The sequence below is a fragment of the Lampetra planeri genome, chromosome 50 (genome assembly GCF_965212315.1).
Source record: "Lampetra planeri chromosome 50, kcLamPlan1.2.h2, whole genome shotgun sequence".
NCBI lineage: Eukaryota > Metazoa > Chordata > Hyperoartia > Petromyzontiformes > Petromyzontidae > Lampetra > Lampetra planeri.
This window is the reverse complement of record NC_136156.1, coordinates 4,319,905-4,342,344: the sequence shown is the minus strand read 5'-3', so window position 1 is coordinate 4,342,344 and position 22,440 is coordinate 4,319,905. Positions and strand designations below refer to the sequence as shown.

Here is a 22,440-nt window from a genome sequence, read left to right as displayed (position 1 = left end):
TGCGTAATTGTCAGTGCGTACGTGATCGTGTGCCAGCGTGAGTGAGTGCGTGCGTGCATCTGCCAGTCGCCTCGGCCAGGTCAACCCCGTCGCACCTGGGTCTGTCACCGTGACCTGCAAGCGGCGAGCCTTCGAAACTTGACGTGGCCTTAAAGCGCACCTAGCCTGGCACTCGCCCCTTGGTGGCGTCACCGCCACTTAGCGCCGCACGGCGGCGGTTGTTGTTGTTGTTGTGCGTTGCGTGGCCGCACCTGCAGGTTCTCGCACATGTCCTGGCTGCAGGTCAGCCGCTGGATCTCGGTGGGGGAGCTCATGTAGAGCGCCTGGCCCTCGTTGGCGAAGCAGAAGGTGCGCGCTATCCTCATGTCCGTCACCGGCAGGTAGTTCACGTCCAGCAGCGGCCGCAGGCTCGGCAGGCTGCGCGGGAAGACACATAAAGGTCCCCCGTATAGCATTAGCAGGCTATAGGGGGCAAGTGCTGTTAGCGAGTAACAGCACCTATTGAAGGACGGCACGGCGCACGACGGGGTGGGTGGCCAACGCCACGCCCGGCCGCCTTTGTCTCCCCAATGGCGATGTTTTTACACACCAGGTACTCATTTGAGGCCGAGTCGAGCTAGGGGGGAGGCCCCAAGACCGGGTTCGGATAATCGCCAGCGGGGAATGGAACTCGGGGTCAGCGGGTTCGTAGCGCAGCGTCGCGCTAACCGCTACACTGCCGCACGCACGCACGGTGCCGACTGTGTCCTCGGGGTACTGGGATATAATCCAGCGCCGGAGTGCCCCGGGCCAGGCCCGTGTCTCTTCACCAAGCAGCACGTGGCCACTCGGCGATCCACTCCGGCTCACTCGCCACCGGCGGTCAGTCCCCCTCCTTAGCACCCCGTCTGTCTGCCTCTCTCTCTGTCTCTCTCCCAGAGGTCGCAAACGGGTTTTGATTCCTTACCCGTACCCGGCCGCACCAGGGTCGCAAACGGGTACCCGTATCCGGCCGTACCCGTACCCTACCCGTACCCGGCCGGGTACCCGGCCGGGTACGGGTAGGGTACGGGTAGGGTACGGGTATCGGGTACCCGATTGCGACCTCTGGGATGAAGCCATGTTGCAGGCGTGGGTGGGTTGATTCTAGGAACTTGAATTGCGAGAAGAGACAAGACGTTGGGAAATGAGTGACAAACGGTTACTCACCAGTGACTCACGGTCTACCCGTACCCGGCCGCACCAGGGTCGCAAACGGGTACCCGTACCCGGCCGGGGTACGGGTAGCCGGGTATCGGGTAGGGTACGGGTATCGGGTACCCGGTTGGCAACCTCTGCTCTCTCCCCATTTGTGCCTCTTTCTCCACCTCCCTTCCCGCCTGCGTCTCCTTCTCTCTGCCTCTCTCCCATTTGTGTGTGTGTGCGCGGTGTGCCTCTCTCGCTCCGCCCTCTCTCTCCATGTGCCTCTCTGTCTCTCCGTGCCCCGGCGGCCCCACCTGAAGGCCATGATGTGGCCGTGGGCGCAGAACGCGGCGAGGCAGGCGGCGCCGCCCAGGCTCACGGCGTCGCCGCGCAGCACGAACGACGTCTCCGTGATGCTGTGCTTGTAGGCCACGGCCTGCGACGGGAGCGACACCACCTTGGCCTGCTTCTCCGAGCACAGCAACATGAACTGCTGCTCGCCCTGCGGGCCGCCACCCGCTACGCCTCCTCCCGGCCCACCCCCGCTGCCGCCGCCGCCACCTGAAATGACAACGACGATGATGACGACGATGACGACGACGACGACGATGATGACAGCGGCGGAGAAGACGAGCAGTTTGATTCGTGCTTCACCAAAGGACTCGCACGTAGACCCATAGACTCGCACAGAGACCCATAGACTCGCACAGAGACCCATAGACTCGCATATAGACCCAGAGACTCGCACAGAGACCCAGAGACTCATGCAGAGACCCGTAGACTCATGCAGAGACACGTAGACTCAGACAGGGAACCACACAGAGACCTGTAGACTCACACAAACATTCACTGCACTGTCCTCTGATCAATATCAATGAAACATCAATATTCGCCATCTCAAGGGTAGGCAGATCGCCCCATCATCGCCTCCTCCTTGATCCGCCACCCGTGGGTGCGTATGGACCCATGGTCTCCATGGTCCATCCATGCTCCTGCTGCTGCTGCTGCTGCTCCTGCTGCTCCTGCTGCTGCTGCTGCTGCTGTTGCCGGCACCGCGGGGAGCACCGACTCACCGGGCAGGTCGGGCCCGGACTGCGACGGCGACACGGAGACGGGCCGGCGCTTGCGCGAGATCCTCCCGTCCCGCTCGTCACGCTCCTCGGCGCTGTTGGGGTCGCGCCACGGCTCCGCCGGCGGCGGGGTCAGGGAGCCGTCGCAGCCCAGGAACGCCAGCCGCATGATGGCGCCCTTCAGCCGGAACACCGTGCCTGCGGGGCGCACCGTTGGATTGGGCGGGGGAGGAGGGTGGAATGGAAACCAGCGGAGAGACGGAGGACTCCAGTAGCGGTAGCGGGCGTTTGCACCGGCAGCGGCAGCAATGGCAGCACCGGAGGTGAGGCGACCGGTGCCAGCACGGGCGGGCGGCGGTGACACCAACAGCGCAAGCAGCGCCATCGTAAACAAACGAATAAACAAGCAGAATAATGCAACGCCGATGCGGTTGATGATTCTCGTGATGACGACACTGACGCTGCTGATGATGATGATGTTGGTAATGATGTTGGTAATGATGATGGTGATGATGGTGATGATGGTGATGATGATGATGGTGATGATGGTGTTGATGGTAATGATGATGATGATGCCGATGGTGATGATGATGATGGTGTTGATGGTGATGATGGTAATGATGATGATGGTAATGATGATGATGATGCCGATGGTGATGATGGTAGTGATGATGATGCCGATGGTAATGATGATGGTGATGATGGTAATGATGATGGTAATGATGATCATGATGATGATGATGCCGATGGTGATGATGATGATGCGGATATGCCCGGGGCGCCGTGCCGCTCACCGCTGGGCGACACGATGACGGGCTGGGAGAGGCGCGCCTCTGCGGGCGAGGCGGAGGGCAGGGTGAGCAGGATGCCCATGACGGTGCCCAGGGAGGTGCCCACCCAGAGGCAGGGCGAGGGGCTGCCCCCCGCCGCCCGACAGCCGAACGAGTCGGCGTAGCAGAGCGCCGTGATGGCCTCGCGCGCCTCCTTCTCGATGCTCGACACGCTGGACGAGCGCGAGCGGCTGAACGAGTTGTCGCGGCTCTCTACAGGCGAGCGACGCGCAGACGTGCGCACGCACGCACGCACACACACACACGTACGGACGCACGCGCAGACGCAGGCACAGACGGGCACGTACGCACACACATACAGACGCGCGCGCACGCAGAGATGCGCACAGACACACGCACACGTGCGCGCGCACGGGCGGGCAGACACGCAGAGAAGACGGTGAGCATTTGGGAGCGGACAGAAGGGGGCGGGGGCGGGGCAGCACGGGGAGAGCCGACACACAGCGGTGGCGCCGGACAGTGGCAACAAGTTGCAGCAGCAGCAGCAGCCGTAGCAGAAGAGTACGGAGAAGCAAGGAGGGTGTTAGGAGGGCGCTCACACAACACGGAACTCGAGAGCACCAAGCCGACAACAACCACGACGACCACCACCAACGCCAACACCAACACGGCCCATCGACAACCGCAGGGCGAATGACGACAGCGGCGAGGCCACAGTAACCACACGGCGACCGGCAACCACGGTAAGACGACGACCACAAGCAATCGGGAGGCCGCAGGAGATTGTCAACCACAGGCGACTGGATAGCCGCAGGACACGTACGACCACAGGAGATCGGGAAACCACGGGCGATTAGAAACCACGGAGCAACCACAGGCCACGACCGACAACGACGAGACACCGACGGACGTAGGACATTCAGAAACCACGGGACAGCGACGGCCACAGGCAGATCAGGAAACCACGAAGGCGATTAGCGACACCGACAGCCAAACCACGGGACACCTACAACCAGGGCTGATCGGAAAACACGGAACGGCGACGACCACGAGCGATCGGAAGGGCACTCCCCTGGGGCTCGGTCGGAGTGGAGCGCGGGGCGGGGGGGGGGGGCTCTCCGTCAGAACCGCCGCGTGCGTCTGGGCTTTTGCGGACGTTCAACGCGCAGGTTGGGAGGAAACACGCGGTCCCCGCGACGCCTCGCCGGCGCGGGCGCGCGGGTGGCCTCGGAGGGGTTCAATCGGCGAGCGGCGGCGGCCGGCACCGCCGCAGGCCGCGACGGGGCCACGGGGATTGGGTGGCGGCCCTACCGGGGCGGGGTGGGGAGGGGGGGCGCCTCCGCCCACGTGGCCGAGATGCCCGTGGGTGGGAGCCTTTTATCGCCGGGGTTTTTGTTTGTTATTCCCGTCTCCCAAGTCGAGTCGACGCTCGCATCAATTCGTGCGGTGCCCTCCCGGCCGATTTCCCCGAGGGCGGCAACGAGGCCACGCCGAAGCCTCCCGCGGCGTTGAGGTCGAGCCGTCGTCACGAGGACAACACGTGACGGACGGCACGGGCGTAAAATACCGAATCCGTCCGATTCAACCGCTCGCCCGCACCCCCCCCGACCGACCCCACTCCAACCGAGCCCCGTTAGTTACTGTGCCCCTACGCAGCAACGAGGTGAGGGGGGGGGGGGGTCCGGCACACGCGAGAGTTCGAGTCCGCGACATCCAGCGATCGTCACCGCGGGCGTTGGAGGTCACCGCCAGGCCCAGGCCCGGGCCAGCGTCTCCGTTGGTTCCGGGCGGCCAGGCCTCGGCCGGGGAGGAGGAGGAGGTCGACGGGGTTTTGGCGCGAACGCCCGCGCGGGACCCCCCGCCGGCGCGGCCTCGCGACCTCGGCCCGCCGGTGCCGCCGGCGCCGTCTGCGCTGTAAAAGCGGCGGCGGGCCGAGGGGGCCCACGACGGCGCCGCCACGGCCTCGCCGCCGGGGCTCGTGGCGCCCGTCCCGCCGTCCGGTTGCTCTGAGAGCCGCAGGGAGGAGGGGGAGCGTGGGCACGGGCGCGGCGGCAGCGTGAGCACGGCGGCAGAGCGAGCGCGGGTGGTGCCAAGATGGTGCAGGGCGGAATGCAGCAGAGTGGCGCTGTGGCTCACGGCATCTGACGCACGCGCTCACGTGTAGCTGACGCAGACCTGACTCGATTAATTGATGTCTCATTAACTCGATGACTCGGTGAATCGATGACTCATTGACTCGATGACTCGATGAATTGATGACTCATTGACTCGATGATTCGATGACTCGGTGAATTGATGCCTCATTGACTCGATGACTCGATGTCTCATTGACTCGATGACTCGATGAATTGATGTCTCATTGACTCAATGACTCGATGAATTGATGACTCATTGACTCGATGAATCGATGTCTCATTGACTCGATGACTCGATGAATTGATGACTCATTGACTCGATGAATCGATGTCTCATTGACTCGATGACTCGATGAATTGATGTCTCATTAACTCGATGATTCGATGACTCGGTGAATTGATGTCTCATTGACTCGATGAATCGATGTCTCATTGACTCGATGACTCATTAACTCGATGACTCGGTGAATTGATGTCTCATTGACTCGATGACTCGATGCCTCATTGACTCGATGACTCGATGAATTGATGACTCGGTGAATTGATGACTGGATGAATTGATGACTCATTAACTCGATGACTCGGTGACTCATTGATGCACTCTCACAAGCACGGACACACAAACAAACACACACGCAGACAAGACGCAGACGGACAGACAGAAAGACAACTGACAAAGATCTCCCACATAGCCTTGACAGACTGGAGGAGCAAGTGCTGTTCAGCGAGCACCTATGACGGCCAGACAGACACACGGACAAACGCGCACACACACACACACACATCGTTATGGGCTCTCAAAGCGCCGCAACGCTTGAATAATTTATGGAGAAACGTGAGCATCGAGAAGCCTGCAAAGCGCGGGACATTTCACAAACACACCGAGCGGTTAGTGAGAGAGAACGCAAGCCGAGCGCGAGGGGTGGACGCGAGGGGTGGACGCGAGGGGTGGACGCGAGGGGTGGACGCGAGGGGTGGACGCGAGGGGTGGACGTGAGGGGTGGACGCGAGGGGTGGACGCGAGGGGTGGACGCGAGGATTCCATCCTGAGCTGCGATCAGGCATCGCCATTTGGGAGGGAAATCACGTGACAAATCACAGCCGCGTGGTTACAGACCCCCCCCCCCCCCCACTGCACAACCACGCCACCCACACCTCACCACCCCACACCTCACCACCCCACACCTCACCACCCCACACCAAAGAACTGCACAACCTCAACCGGTGGATCGTACACCCCCCGCCGCCACCGCACCTTAGCCACAGCTTACCCACCTCACCAGTCCCATGCCACACCCTCACCGCACACCCTCAGCCCCCCCCGTCCCCCACGCGTAACGGCATCACGTCCCGATTCCCCCCCACCCCCATCTCATCTGCAGAGGAATCACGGCGGCGGCGGCGGCGGTGGGATTAGTGGCAGCCAATCAGAGCGCGCAGCTCCTCGTTAGTACGATTGGCTCGTGATTGGTTAGTGCGGTGCTGCCCTGCGTGGCACAGCGAGACCCTTGATTAGTGTCAATTAGTAGGGGAGGGGGGGGGGGTGGTGGGGGGGGCGGTGGGGGTGGGATAGAAGGGTGGTGGGGGGGGGGCATGTTACCTAAATCTGCCACCGAGCTGGGAGACTTCACTCTCCGGCTCTTTCCTCGAACTGGAACAAAGACGGGGGGGTGCCACGTGGCAGCGGTTAAGAGGTACAGGCGCAGCCCTGCAATGCCAGCGGACGAGGAGCTCGTCCGAGCACTAGCCAGGGCGTAAACCTGCTTAGCTTCCGAGATCTAGGCGAGATTTTTTTATTTTCGTATTTTTTTATTGTTGCCGTTGCTGCTGTTGTAACTTTCAAAAGTTTTAACGCGAGCGCGCCACCCGCGGAGCAGCGCGCGACCGTCCGTGCCAGGGAACGGCCCGCGGAAGCGGGTGTTACAGAGCTACATCTTGAGATCCATGACCTCTGGTCCACACGGTAGAGGGCAGCACTTTCCCAACACGCTCGACGTATGAGAGCGATGTTCGTCGCACGACGGTCAAGCCGATAGCTTTCATTCTCAGAGCTGAGATTTAGCCAATTTGAGCAAATTAAAATGTGATGTTTTTTTGTTTGTTTATTATGCATTCATTGGTGACCGGGCAGAGACCATCGACTCACTGTGCTTGGGAATCCAGTTTAATCCACGACTCAGTCTATGTGAGTCTTTGGGTCTCGCTGTGCGAGTCTACGGGTCTCTGTGTGAGTCTACGGGTCTCTGTGTGAGTCTACGGGTTTCTGTGTGAGTCTACGGGTCTCTGTGTGAGTCTACGGGTCTCTGTGTGAGTCTACGGGTCTCTGTGTGAGTCTACGGGTCTCTGTGTGAGTCTACGGGTTTCTGTGCGAGTCTACAGGTCTCTGCGCGAGTCTATGAGATACTGGTTTAATAGCATGTGGTTACGCGGCTGAAACCTGGACTCGAATCCGGGCTCTGGGCAGGTGCCGGCTCGTGCCTTGGCGTTTATTTATTTATTTGAACACCAAAACTTTTTGGTGGGGGCGACTCCTTGAGTCACAGCGAGCGGCGGAGCTGAACTCGGACCCCAGAGATAACGAGGCAGAAATAAAAGGAAAACATATCACGAGTTGGGGGCGGGGGACAGGGGGGGCGGGGGGGAGGGGGGGGTGCGGGGGGGGGTCACACCATTACCGTACCAATGTCAAACAGTTTTGGGAACGGTTTGTCTTCTTCAAACACCTCCCCTGCACGGAGAGAAACGCGTTCGTTACGCAAGACGACACGTGGTCTCTGTGCGGCGCACACTCTCACACTCTCTCTCTCCCTCCCTCCCACTCCCGCGTGGGAGTACGGATGTGAGAGCGTGGGTCCGTGCCGGAGTGTACGTGATCCGTGTGTGTCTCACGTAGAGGCGTGTGTGTCTGTAAAGTAGATGATCTCACCGGCCGTGGGAGATTTGCAGCGTTCGCTGTCCTGGGCACTGGCTCCCTCCGTGATCTCACCCAGACCTGCACCGTAATCGCACGCACACGCACACACAGGCACACACATATTTACGTACAAAAGGCAAAAAAAAACACCATATAACCTGAATAAACTTTTGGGGCAAGTGCTGTTAGCGAGCACCTATGAAGGCCAAAACAGCACATGGGGGGGGGGTGGGTGGCCAGCACCACGCCCAACCGCCTTTGTCTCCCCAGTGGCGATGTTTACTCCACACCGCACAATCTATTCATTTAAGGCCCAAAATTTTATCCGAATATTCGCCACTGATGTTAGCCGCCGCTGATGTTAGCCACCAGGTTTGAAGCGCAGTGCGCTAACCGCTGCACCACCACTCTAGATATGCAGTATGGATGTGACACTCACATCGCTCGCATAGACCCATACATTACACGCACATCACACACAGACATGTACACGTCACACACAGACATGTACACATCACACACAGACATGTGCACGTCACACACAGACATGTGCACATCACACACAGACATGTGCACATCACACACAAACATGCGCACATCACACACAGACATGTACACATCACACACAGACATGTACACGTCACAAAAAGATGTACATCACTCACCAAGACAAAGATCCCCCGTATAGTCTCAACAGACTGTTGGGGCAAGTGCTGTTAGCGAGCGCCTATTGGCCGGCACAGCACATGAGGGGGTGGGTGACCAACACCACGCCCGGCCGCCTTTATCTCCCTAGCGGCAATGTTTTACACATTGCACCAGGTACGCATTTGAGGCTGAGCCAACCTACGGAAGGCCCAGGACCGGCTCAAATAATCATCACTGGTGTTGGCAGTGAGCGGGTCGTCGGGTTCGTAGCGCAGCGCGCTAACCGCGACACGACCGCCCCCCACAACATCACTCACACACGTAGACACACAGACACACACACGCAGACACCCACACAGGCACACGTAGACACACAGACACACACGCAGGCACACAGACACACACACAGACACACACGCAGGCACACAGACACACACACGTAGACACACAGACACACACACAGGCACACGTAGACACACAGACACACACACGTAGACACACAGACACACACACGTAGACACACAGATACACACACACAGACACACACACAGGCACACGTAGACACACAGACGCACACACGTTGGCACGCAGGTACACAGACATACACACACAGACACACACACGCAGGCACACGTAGATACACAGACACACACACACAGGCACACGTAGACACACAGACAGGCACACGCAGTTATCCCCACAATCTCCACCCCAAGTAAAACCTCAGCGACACTCGTCAGCTTTGAACTAATACTGTACACGCTTCACCACCAAGACAAAGGTCCCCCAGATGAACACATGACAGACTGATGGGGCAAGTGCATTTAACAAGTATGTGTGCAAGTGCGTTCACTATCACACAGATGCACATATGCTCACACCCACAGACACGTGCATACACAACGACAAAAGTCCCCCGTATAGCCTCAACAGACTGTGGGGGCAAGTGCTGTAAGCGAGCACCTATGAAGGTCGGCAGGGCACACGAGTGGGTGGCGTGCCCAGAACGGCGCCCGGCCGCATTTGTCTCCCCAGTGCCGATCGCTTAACACACGGCACCAGGTACTTATTTAAGGCTGAGTAGACCTAAGGGAAGCACAGGATCGGTTTGGATATTTTCCACCATTGTTGATCACGAGTGGGAATCCGGCTGGGATCGTGCCGGGTTCGTAGTGGAGTGCTCTCACCTTTGCACAAACCGCTCCCCTTAAATAGACAGGTACACGGACACACACACGTACGTGTACACACACACACGTGTACACACAGACACACACACACACACGTACGTGTACACACAGACGCACACACACGTGTGTACACACAGACACACACAAGTGTGTACACACAGGTGTGTACACACAGACACACACACACACGTGTGTACACACAGACACACACGTGTACACACACACACGTGTACACACAGACACACACGCGTGTACACACAGACACATATAGACACAGACACGTGTACACACAGACACACACACACACGTATACACACAGACAGACACACACACACACACGTGTACACACAGACACACACACACACACGTGTACACACAGACAGACACACACACACATGTACGTGTACACACAGACACACACACATGTACGTGTACACACAGACACACACACATGTACGTGTACACACACACACGTGTACACACACACACACGTGTACACGCAGACACACACACACACACACACGTGTACACACAGACACACACACACACGTGTACACACAGACACACACCGGGGTTGTCTAACTAGGTCACTGTTAAATTTGTCAAATATGGGAAAAAAATTGAATTGAAGCCTCACGTCTTAGCAGACAAGACGATAGTCAGACAGGTGTATAGGTATAGATGTCAGATTGTCTACCAGGCATGAGATACGCAGGAAGGTAGGTGGATATGGAAGCATGTAGGCTGGTAAGTAGATAGGTAGGTATATAGGTAATATCGTAGGCATGCAGGCGAGTAAGTAATCGGTTGGCAGGTAAGTAGGTATATAGGGAAGCATGCAGGCTGGTAAGTAAATAGGTAGACACGTGGACAGGCCAGGTAGGCAGATTGACAGATGGACAGGGTGGCATTAAGGCGAGTAGGTGGATAGGTAGAACTGGTCGGCAGGCGTGCAGAGAAGAGTACGAATCTCTCCGTCGACGGACAGGCTCGTGTCCCCCGATCGGAAGCAAGCGCTGACGAGCGGGTCCCGGCTTCAGGACGACCTCCGCTCCCCTCTCGGTGACAGAAACCTCTCCCCTCCCCCCCACCCCCAACTTCTCTCTCCTCTTCACAATCCTCCTCCTCATCATCATCCACGTCCTTCCTCCTATTCTTGACATGCAAACTCCTCTTCTTTTCTTCCTCCTCTTCCCTCCTTGGCCTCCCTCCTGCTCCTCATCCACCCTCCCCATTCATTTAGGTTATGCACAGCTCACGGGGGGGGGGGGGGGGGCAGTTAGAGGGAGACGTGGGGTGGGGGGGTCTGGGGTAAAAAGGAGATACAGGAAACACGCGGAGACCACACGGAGACCACAGGGGACACGCCGAGACCACACGAGACACACGGAGACCATACGAGACACACGGAGACCATAGGGGACACACGGAGACCACGCGGAGACCACACGGAGACCACACGGAGACCACACGAGACACACGGAGACCACACGAGACACACGGAGACCACAGGGGACACACGGAGACCACAGGGGACACACGGAGACCACACGAGACACACGGAGACCACACGGAGACCACACGAGACACACGAGACACACGGAGACCACACGCGACACACGGAGACCACACGGGACACACGGAGACCACACGGGACACACGGAGACCACACGGGTTGCAGGATCCACCACACAGCGGGAACACGGGAGCGACACGTGACGCACACAAGACGGTTGTGACAGCGCCACACGTGGACACACAGTCGGGGGTACACAAGGGATTCGTGGTGGAGGGGTCGGGGGTGGGGGGGAGAGGGGAGGGGGGAGGGGGGGTGTGGGGGTGAGTGGGGGGCTACCCTGCGGTGGTCCTGCAGCACCTGCTGGTTCCGAGTTGTCCGGCGCGGAGTGAGAGGAGCGCAACGCTTTGAGGCGCAACACCGCTAGCGCCGCCCACACTGCCGAGCTACTAAAGCCTTCTCCGGGGGGCCGAGGGGGGGGGGGGGCAGTGACGGTGTTGTGGGAAAGGGGGGGGGTGTGGGGGGGTGCGGGTTGGGCAGCAGGCAGAGGTGAGGTGAGAGCGTGGGGATGGGGGGGGAAGGGCGTGCGGTGTGTGTGTGTGTGGTTGTGTGCGGTGCGGTGCAGCGTGTGCGGTGAGTGCGGTGCGGTGCGGTGCGGTAGGGTGGGGGGGGGGGATGAGGGGGATGGGGGGGTCAAGAGGTGACGGCAACATAAAGAGAAGCAGACATCAAACGGAACAAAAAATCAAAGCGTTGTCAAAAACCACGCACGCACGCACGCACACGCGCGCACGGACACACGCTCACACGATTGGCAAAATTAACTGAAAACACAATCAGCACGGTTATGGAATGAATAAATTAATCTACAAATGATTGGTGGAGGCGAGCGATGCATCGCGAAGCAGGGGCTGACGCAGCGATGCGTGGAGCAACACGGACGCAAGCGTGGGATGAGAACCGCCTGCTGCAAATTCCAGATTCAAGATCTGAGCGCAGCGACGTCATCGTTGTCATCGTTATCATCATCATCGTCATCATTATCATCGTCATCGTCGTGGTCGTCATCGTCATCATCATCGTCATCATCGTCGTCATCGTCATCATCGTCGTCATAGTCGTCATCATCATCGTCACCATCATCGTTCCCACGACCCGGGCCGAAAGTTCAAATCACGCGGCGGTAGCGTCGGAGGAGCGAGCGAGCGAGCGAGGGAGCGCGACACCGCCGGGGGGGGACGCGACGTGCGGCGAAGCGAAGCGCGGCGGTCAAGCTCTCGATCGTTCGGCGCGATGCGGACGGACGTGGACCCCCCCCCCCAACCCTCCCCTCCCCCCCACCTTAGAAGAGGGCCACGAGTTCACATCCTGGTTGTGTTTGGGGCTTGGGGGGGGGAGGGGTTGACTCAGCCTATCATCACCATCCCTCGATCAGGGGCTTGATAAAGACGAACACCACCACGGGAGGGAAGCCAACCGGTGGTCGTGCTCTGGAGTGACACTCGCCACCGCCACAGGAATGTGGAATCTCCACCGGCGGCTCCGCGGCTCCGGTTGGAAACGGGAGTCGAGTGCCGATTGTGCCGTTCGTGCTCGCTGGAGCGGGGGGGGGCGCCCCCAGCCAAACCTGGCGCTTGGGTACGGGGGGTGGGGGGGATGGATCGGCGCCACCCGGGCGAATCGCGGGGGATCGAGAGTCGACTCCGACAGGAGCGGCGATGGAAATGGAAAATGGGAGCTGCAGGGGGGGGAGGAAGGGGGGGGGGGGTAGAGGGGCGGGGCAAGGGGGGGGGGTGTTGCGGTGTTTTTTCTGTGTCTGTGATCAGCGGACGTAGCGGCGACTCCTCTCATCGCGGGGATGAGCGAGTGGCGTCGCGTCCACGTGGAAGGGGGTCAAGGGGGTCAAGGGGGTCAAGGGGGTCAAGGGGGTCAAGGGGGTCTGGGCGCAGCGGTTGGCGTGCCGTGAACCCGGCGGCACAGGTTTCGAATGTCCCCGCCGCGGCTGCCGTGAGCGGTTCCCGGGCTCGCCCCAGCAGCGGCACGCACAACACCCGCGCCGAACAAGCGCGGCGGCGGCAGCAAGGTGCGGCTAAAAGCAGCCGCCGCGGCCGCTGCGGAGGATGAGACCCGCGGCGATTTTGGGTCAATCGTCGCCGGCGACGCGTTGGCTGTTGAGCGCCGGCAAAGGCACGGGCCTCCGAGCGGCGGACGCGCGGGTTTCCGTCTCGGGCTACCGCCACGCCGTAGCCGCCAAACGCCGGAGCCACGGCATTGGCCACGGAAAGCCCGGGCTCCGGGCCGCAGTCGGGAAGGGCTTGAATGGCGAACCGGCGGTCGCTCTACGGAGCATGCGACCTCGGGGGAGGGAGCGTTTGGAGGGCACAGGCCGCCGCCAAAAATCTCCCCCGAGTTGAAGCGACGCCACCGAACGACTGCGTGCGAGCGGGCGCGGGGGAGGGGGATGGGGCGGGGAGATGTGGGGAGAGGTGCGGCGACTCTGTGGTACAAGCGAGACACGGTACGCGTCGGGGAAGGAGAGAGAACGCGAGAGCGGGAGGGCAAGAGAGTCTGAAAATGTGCGAGATACCACTACACAGAGAGAGAGAGAGAGAGTCAGAGCGAGCGTTTAAGAGAGAGGCAGATACCACTATAGAATTTGCGAGAGGGAGTGAGACAGAGAGTTAGAGCAAGTGGGCGAGACAGAACACAAGAGAGAGGGCGACAGATCCCGCTGGAGAGATAGCGAGAGGGAGAGAGGGAGAGAGAGAGCGAGAGAGAGAGAGGCTGAGAGGGAGAGAGAGAGCGAAAGTCTTACTGGAGTAGGACGTGCGGAGCCGTTTGCAAGACCCGGCCCAGAGGGAGGAGATGCTGAGACGGCGCATGCAAGACACGTCTGAGCAGTGACGCACGCACGCACACGCACGCACGCACACGCATGCACGCACTCCCACACACACACACACACATGCACCCACGCAATCCCCCACATGCCATGCACACGGCACACCGGTCACACAGATGCTGGGCTGCATTCCGGCCATGATGGGGTAAAAACATCTCCACACCCGGAAAACCGCGTGCGGTCTCCATCTTATTGCTGTGGCTGTCACTAATAGTCCTGCACCACCCATTCACTGCGGTTTACCGGCAACCCGGTAAATATTCAGCGAGAAATCAAGCCCTGAGTGAGACTGTGGGTCTCTATGCGAGTCTATAGATCTCTGTGCAAATCTATGGGTCCCTTTTTGAGACTGGGTTCTCTACGTGAGTCTATGGGTTCATGTGTGAGTGAGTCTACGGGTCTCTGTGTGAGTCTACGGGTCTCTGTGTGAGTCTACGAGGTCTCTGTGCGAGTCTATGGGTCACGCATCCACCCATCCATCCGTGCACCTGCCAATACACCCATGCACCCCCCACCCACCAACCAACCTCACCATTAGCCTTGCCCTAAGCAGGATGCAGTGCGAACAAACGCGTGCGTGCGTGTTGAAACGCACACGCGCACAGCAGCACACGACGTACGGATTTAGACGCACGCGCGCGTGTGCATGTACAGGGGTACGCACGCATGCACACACAGAGCGGCACGGGGATACGGAGAACACGGCGGGACCCCTCTTCGTTTTAAAGAGTCGGTACGGATTCAGAAGCGCGCGGTGAGAGATCTGTCTATGATTAGAGACAGGGCTATGCCTGTGATTATATCACTATGGCTGTTGCTATGGTCACGGTTTGCGTTATCGCTATGGTCACGGTTTGCGTTATCGCTATGGCCGTTGCCGTGGTTACGGTTCAAGTGATCACTATGGCTGTTGCTATGGTCACAGTTTGCGTGATCGCTATGGCCGTTGCCGTGGTTACGGTTCGTGTGATCACTGTGGCTGTTGCTACGGTCACGGCTCGAGTCATCGCTATGACCGCTGCTACGGTTACGGTTGGTGTATTCACTACAGCCGTTGCTACGGTTACGGGTCCGATTTTTCGCCACGGCTGCGGCCGCCCGGGTCCCCGGCCGTCACCGCTGGCGCCGCGGGCCCTCGTACCAGTGCTGCCAGCGCCTTGCTGCTTGCCCTTGCGGGGGAGAGCGTGGCTGGCGCTGGTACGGGTCGTTGGAGCCGTACAGCTCCACGGTGCCCAGGTTGAGCAGCACCGACTTCTGCACAAAGTCCACGATGGCCAACCCGTTGCTGTTGCCGAATGCCACCCTGCGGGTAGAGAGGGGGACAACGGCGATGAGAAAGGGGGTGGGGGTCGGCATGGAAACGGCGGTCGGTATGGAGATGATGCTTGGCATGGAAAAAGTGGTTGGCATGGAAACAGTGGTCAACACAGAAGAGATCCTGGTTGTGACTCAGTAAGAGATATCAAACATGGAACTCAATTAATGCGGACAATGGCGTGAGTGAGAGACGGAGTGAGCGACGGAGCGAGAGACGGAGTGAGCGACGGAGTGGGAGACGGAGTGGGAGACGGAGTGAGCGACGGAGTGAGCGACGGAGTGGGAGACGGAGTGGGAGACGGAGTGAGCGACGGAGTGAGAGACGGAGTGAGCGACGGAGTGAGAGACGGAGTGAGCGACGGAGTGAGAGACGGCGTGAGCGACGGAGTGAGAGACGGCGTGAGCGGTCACTGCTGGCGCCGTCGACGGCGAGTGACGGGGACGGCGAGCGACCGCGTGAGCTTCCCCCGGGACTACCAGTTCCCCTCCGGCCTCTCCCGCCGCCATCCCCCACGGTGGTGCTTACAGGCCGTATGCGGAGTTGAGGGCGAGGCTCGTGATCTGCTGGGGGGGCTCCCCGTCCACCCACTGCAGCTGCACCACCAGGTCAGCCTGGTACCCGGGGGCCTGGCGCAGGGGGCACGACTTCACCCTGCCGGGGGAGGGGGGGGGGTGACACGGGGGGGGGGGGGCACGTCGTTACAACTACGGTGTTAACGGTTTACGCTGTCATTGTGTAAATGTGTTATAACGGAGAGAGGGGCGGCGGAGGGGACAGGGAAGGAGGCAAGGAAAGGGGAATGAGAGGGAAAGGATGGAGGGGGGGAGCGGAGGAAAGGGAGCACAAGGGAGAGGCAGGAGAAAGAGGGAGGAGGAACCCAAGAGAGACAAAGAGGGCGCGGCTCAAGAAGAGGGGCAGGAAGAGAGGAGGATGGGGAGGAGGGGAGGGAAGGAATGACCAGGCCAATGCGTGGGGGATGCCGACAGGGCGGCGATGACGATGACGGTGAGAGGGGAGGGGAAGAGAGGGGAGGGGAAGAGAGGGGAGGGGAAGAGAGAGAAGCAGTGAGCAGAAGAGATCTGCACAGAGGAGGAGAAGCGTCTGTTCTCAAAGGGGGCGGGGGGGGGGCGCGAGGCGAGAGGGGAGGGGTTCAGAGTTGGGGCGTGGCCACACAGAAGCCACGTGGTCCACGTGGGGGAGGGGGGGGGGTGTGCACCAGTTCAGACGGGGAGAGATTTTGAGAGAACCCAGAGAGAGCCTTGCTGAGTCCCAACACCCAGGGGGCGGATCGCTCCATTGCTCCCTCGCAAGCGGCAACCGGCGGCAACGAGGGGGATGCCTTCATCCAGCGGCGATGGTCGCGTGGCGTGGACGGTGGGGGGGGGGGGGGGTGGTGGGGGTGGGGGTTGGAGCGGACGGGGGGGGGGGGCAGGGTGGTGGGGGTCAGTACGGCGGCGGCGAGACTCACTTGAGGCCGTCGGGGGGGCAGGGCCCCCCACTGGGCACGATGGGGCGCATGGTGAGCGGCTGGGAGGGGGTCCCCGCGGGGCCCGGGGAGGGGAACGATGGGACCTGGTCCCCCTCGGGCGTCGCCTCTCCCTCCGCCTCGTACTGCAGCCGCACCTCCAGGGACTGCACGCACGCACACAAAGGTCCCCCACCCCCACGCCGTTCGCGAGGAGCACCTACGAAGGCTGGCACGGCGCACCAGGGCGGCGCGGGATGGCCAACGCCGCACCCGGCGATGTCTACACACCACGCTGGGTACTCAGTTGAGGCTCGCGAACGGTTCGGACAATCGTCGCCGGTGTCGGCTGCGAGCGGGAATCGAACTCAGGCCGCCGGGTTCATAGCGCGGCGCGCCGAACCGCGGGCACCACCGCTCCCCGCGCACACGGACGTGCGGATACGCACGCCGGCGACCTCCCGATTCTCCCCCGCCCCCCCCCCCCCCCCCCCCGCACTGACCGTGACCTCGCAGCCGGTGCTCTCGGTCTTGCTGAAGCGGTAAAGGATGGTGTGGGCGGCCACCCCGGCCACGGCCAGCACGCGGCTCTCGGGGCACAGCGACACCATCTGCACCGCATAGGGGTCCTCGTCCGCGTCGGGCGGCCGCGCCGCACCAGACGCCCCCGCCGCCGCCGCCCCCCCCCCTCGCCTTCTCGAACACCTTGGAGGTCTTGAGGCGGTAGAGCATCTGCAGGTTGACTGGGCGAGGGAGACGCGCGAGGGTGACTCGCAAGGGAGGGTGACGCGCAAAAGGTGAATCTAGGGTTCCGCCCCGAAGCGAGAGCGCGTGACCGGACGACCCTTGACCTCGCGCCGTGCACACCGACGGCGACCGCCGCCGGCTTCCGGGTGGAACCCAAGGTAAGCTGCATTGCCCGTCCATCGCAAAAAATTTGACGCCGTGATTGTCGGGCGATCCGGGAAGAATCCGAAAAGCGGGAGGGCGAATCTGTCCGCGTCCAGGCGAGCCGTTGTTGCGAAACGAGTCGAGCGAAGTGGAGCGCGGGTCGTGCGGGATCGTGGCAGCCAATCGCGGCTCGCGAACTAACCGCCGTGCCAATCGACGCTGCGCGTGAGTCCGACACCGGCCAAGGCCACCGCAAATCAGGCCGTGCAATCTAGATGGCGGCTGCCCGTCTCACAGTAGGTCAAGAGGTCATCGCGGGGGGGGGGGAGGTGGGGGGCGCATTGTGGGCATTGTAGGGGTTAAGGGGGGAGTGGGAAGAGGCGGTCACTGGAGGGATTCGGAGAGGGAGTGAGCGAGCGTGTGCAGTGCACTACTTACTGGCCGAGGCATCCCAGAACTTGAGCGATCCGTCAGCATGGCTGTTGTGACGATGGCGGCGGTGGTGGTGGTTGGAGGGGGAGTGGGAGGAAGAGAGAGAGAGGCATTTAACGTGGGCAGAACTCGAAGCACAGGTGTAGTAAATGTGGCCACGTGATGGTCCGTGTGGGCGAGGAGGGAACGCACCCCGTGATGATGATCTCCGGGTAACTCTGAGTGCCCAGACCCCAACTGCCTCCGCTGATCGGCCACTCCTGGGGACGAGCAGAGACACGCGCAGAGACACGCGGTCGGACGCACGCACACATGGATATATGCAGACGTGGAAGACACACGCACACACATGCACAGCCTCTGCAACGCTCTCTCTGTGCGCGGTGTGCGCTGTGACAATGCACGCATCTTACAGCACCAACCTCACTCGGTGAGCGAGTGCGAGCGTCTACTAGTGGACATGAGCAAGTGTGAGCGTCTACTAGTGCACGTGAGCGAGTGTGAGCGTCTACTAGTGCACGTGAGTGAGTGTGAGCATCTACTAGTGCACGTGAGCGAGTGTGAGCGTCTACTAGTGCACGTGAGTGAGTGTGAGTGTCTACTAGTGCACGTGAGCGAGTGTGAGCGTCTACTAGTGCACGTGAGTGAGTGTGAGCGTCTACTAGTGCACGTGAGTGAGTGTGAGTGTCTACTAGTGCACGTGAGTGAGTGTGAGTGTCTACTAGTGCACGTGAGCGAGTGTGAGTGTCTACTAGTGCACGTGAGCGAGTGTGAGCGTCTACTAGTGCACGTGAGCGAGTGTGAGCGTCTACTAGTGCACGTGAGTGAGTGTGAGCATCTACTAGTGCACGTGAGTGAGTGTGAGTGTCTACTAGTGCACGTGAGTGAGTGTGAGTGTCTACTAGTGCACGTGAGCGAGTGTGAGCGTCTACTAGTGCACGTGAGCGAGTGTGAGCGTCTACTAGTGCACGTGAGCGAGTGTGAGCGTCTACTAGTGCACGTGAGTGAGTGTGAGCGTCTACTAGTGCACGTGAGTGAGTGTGAGTGTCTACTAGTGCACGTGAGCGAGTGTGAGCGTCTACTAGTGCACGTGAGTGAGTGTGAGTGTCTACTAGTGCACGTGAGCGAGTGTGAGCGTCTACTAGTGCACGTGAGCGAGTGTGAGCGTCTACTAGTGCACGTGAGCGAGTGTGAGCGTCTACTAGTGCACGTGAGCGAGTGTGAGCGTCTACTAGTGCACGTGAGCGAGTGTGAGCGTCTACTAGTGCACGTGAGCGAGTGTGAGTGTCTACTAGTGCACGTGAGTGAGTGTGAGTGTCTACTAGTGCACGTGAGCGAGTGTGAGCGTCTACTAGTGCACGTGAGTAAGTGTGAGTGTCTACTAGTGCACGTGAGTGAGTGTGAGTGTCTACTAGTGCACGTGAGCGAGTGTGAGCGTCTACTAGTGCACGTGAGTGAGTGTGAGCGTCTACTAGTGCACGTGAGTGAGTGTGAGCGTCTACTAGTGCACGTGAGTGAGTGTGAGTGTCTACTAGTGCACGTGAGTGAGTGTGAGTGTCTACTAGTGCACGTGAGCGAGTGTGAGCGTCTACTAGTGCACGTGAGTGAGTGTGAGCGTCTACTAGTGCACGTGAGTGAGTGTGAGTGTCTACTAGTGCACGTGAGCGAGTGTGAGTGTCTACTAGTGCACGTGAGCGAGTGTGAGTGTCTACTGGTGCACGTGAGCGAGTGTGAGTGTCTACTGGTGCACGTGAGTGAGTGTGAGCGTCTACTAGTGCACGTGAGTGAGTGTGAGTGTCTACTAGTGCACGTGAGTGAGTGTGAGTGTCTACTGGTGCACGTGAGTGAGTGTGAGTGTCTACTAGTGCACGTGAGTGAGTGTGAGTGTCTACTGGTGCACGTGAGTGAGTGTGAGTGTCTACTAGTGCACGTGAGTGAGTGTGAGTGTCTACTAGTGCACGTGAGTGAGTGTGAGTGTCTACTAGTGCACGTGAGTGAGTGTGAGTGTCTACTAGTGCACGTGAGTGAGTGTGAGTGTCTACTAGTGCACGTGAGTGAGTGTGAGTGTCTACTAGTGCACGTGAGGGAGTGTGAGAGTCTACTAGTGCACGTGAGCGAGTGTGAGTGTCTACTAGTGCACGTGAGTGAGTGTGAGTGTCTACTAGTGCACGTGAGTGAGTGTGAGCGTCTACTAGTGCACGTGAGGGAGTGTGAGCGTCTACTAGTGCACGTGAGCGAGTGTGAGCGTCTACTAGTGCACGTGAGTGAGTGTGAGCGTCTACTAGTGCACGTGAGTGAGTGTGAGTGTCTACTAGTGCACGTGAGGGAGTGTGAGCGTCTACTAGTGCACGTGAGCGAGTGTGAGTGTCTACTAGTGCACGTGAGCGAGTGTGAGTGTCTACTAGTGCACGTGAGTGAGTGTGAGTGTCTACTAGTGCACGTGAGTGAGTGTGAGCGTCTACTAGTGCACGTGAGCGAGTGTGAGTGTCTACTAGTGCACGTGAGTGAGTGTGAGCGTCTACTAGTGCACGTGAGCGAGTGTGAGTGTCTACTAGTGCACGTGAGTGAGTGTGAGTGTCTACTAGTGCACGTGAGTGAGTGTGAGTGTCTACTAGTGCACGTGAGGGAGTGTGAGCGTCTACTAGTGCACGTGAGCGAGTGTGAGCGTCTACTATTGCACGTGAGTGAGTGTGAGCGTCTACTAGTGCACGTGAGTGAGTGTGAGTGTCTACTAGTGCACGTGAGGGAGTGTGAGCGTCTACTAGTGCACGTGAGCGAGTGTGAGTGTCTACTAGTGCACGTGAGCGAGTGTGAGTGTCTACTAGTGCACGTGAGTGAGTGTGAGTGTCTACTAGTGCACGTGAGTGAGTGTGAGTGTCTACTAGTGCACGTGAGCGAGTGTGAGCGTCTACTAGTGCACGTGAGCGAGTGTGAGTGTCTACTAGTGCACGTGAGCGAGTGTGAGTGTCTACTAGTGCACGTGAGTGAGTGTGAGTGTCTACTAGTGCACGTGAGTGAGTGTGAGTGTCTACTAGTGCACGTGACCGAGTGTGAGTGTCTACTAGTGCACGTGAGCGAGTGTGAGTGTCTACTAGTGCACGTGAGTGAGTGTGAGTGTCTACTAGTGCACGTGAGTGAGTGTGAGTGTCTACTAGTGCACGTGAGCGAGTGTGAGTGTCTACTAGTGCACGTGAGCGAGTGTGAGTGTCTACTAGTGCACGTGAGTGAGTGTGAGTGTCTACTGGTGCACGTGAGTGAGTGTGAGTGTCTACTAGTGCACGTGAGCGAGTGTGAGAGTCTACTAGTGCACGTGAGCGAGTGTGAGTGTCTACTAGTGTACGTGAGCGAGTCTGTGTCTGTGAGTGGCTTTGTGAGAGTGTCTGTGTCTAACTGAAAGCAGCCGTGAGTGCCTGTATCTCCGTGTCTCCCCGTGTCTGTCCTCGTCGTCGCGAGTGCCCGGCTTTTGCCCGGTGCGTGTGCCCGGTGCGTGTGCCCGGTGCGTCTCCCCGGCAACCTTCTTGCTGTATCCGTGACGCTTCTGCCGCGCGCCCACGGAGAAGAGCGCCGGTACGATGTCCGTGGGGCAGTTGGCGATGAACTCGCAGCACGTGACCGGAGACTCGTGCACGTCCATCGCGTATGGGTTCTCAAACACGGGGTACCTGCCCACGCACATCCCCCCCCCCCCCGCCGGGGTAGCGTTAACAGACGCCGCATCATCGCCCTCTCTCACAGATGAAACGCACGCACGTGAGCAGATGCGCGCAGACACACGCACGCACAGACACGCGCCAAAGCTAGCGGGGTTTACAGCGCCGAGCGATAACCTCCACCCCACACCAACCCACAAAGCGCACATGCGCCCGCACATATAGAGGAAGTGGGGGGGTGACCCAGTGCCCCAGTGACTCACCCGGCCTGCGTGAGGTCGATGACAACGAGGTCCTTCTCGAGAAGAACGACCACGGCGTACGGGTCCTGGAGCTCTGCAAGCCGTGCGCAAAAAA

At 59.8% G+C, this 22,440-nt stretch overlaps 1 protein-coding gene across 1 annotated transcript in view; it reads right to left on the bottom strand.

The window, feature by feature from the left end:
• LOC144734237 (syntaxin-binding protein 5-like) overlaps positions 1 to 22,440 on the bottom strand; it is a 105,749-nt gene that overhangs the window by 3,255 nt on the left and 80,054 nt on the right. Inside the window, 19 exon segments of the mRNA XM_078616361.1 lie at positions 252 to 417; positions 1,476 to 1,722; positions 2,235 to 2,429; positions 3,026 to 3,274; positions 4,750 to 5,028; positions 6,758 to 6,808; positions 7,838 to 7,885; positions 8,084 to 8,149; positions 11,765 to 11,884; positions 14,241 to 14,293; positions 15,469 to 15,630; positions 16,171 to 16,296; positions 17,114 to 17,277; positions 17,614 to 17,796; positions 17,798 to 17,853; positions 18,440 to 18,480; positions 18,626 to 18,693; positions 21,948 to 22,095; positions 22,347 to 22,419. Of these exon segments, the coding sequence (XP_078472487.1) occupies positions 252 to 417; positions 1,476 to 1,722; positions 2,235 to 2,429; positions 3,026 to 3,274; positions 4,750 to 5,028; positions 6,758 to 6,808; positions 7,838 to 7,885; positions 8,084 to 8,149; positions 11,765 to 11,884; positions 14,241 to 14,293; positions 15,469 to 15,630; positions 16,171 to 16,296; positions 17,114 to 17,277; positions 17,614 to 17,796; positions 17,798 to 17,853; positions 18,440 to 18,480; positions 18,626 to 18,693; positions 21,948 to 22,095; positions 22,347 to 22,419 (2,495 nt within the window).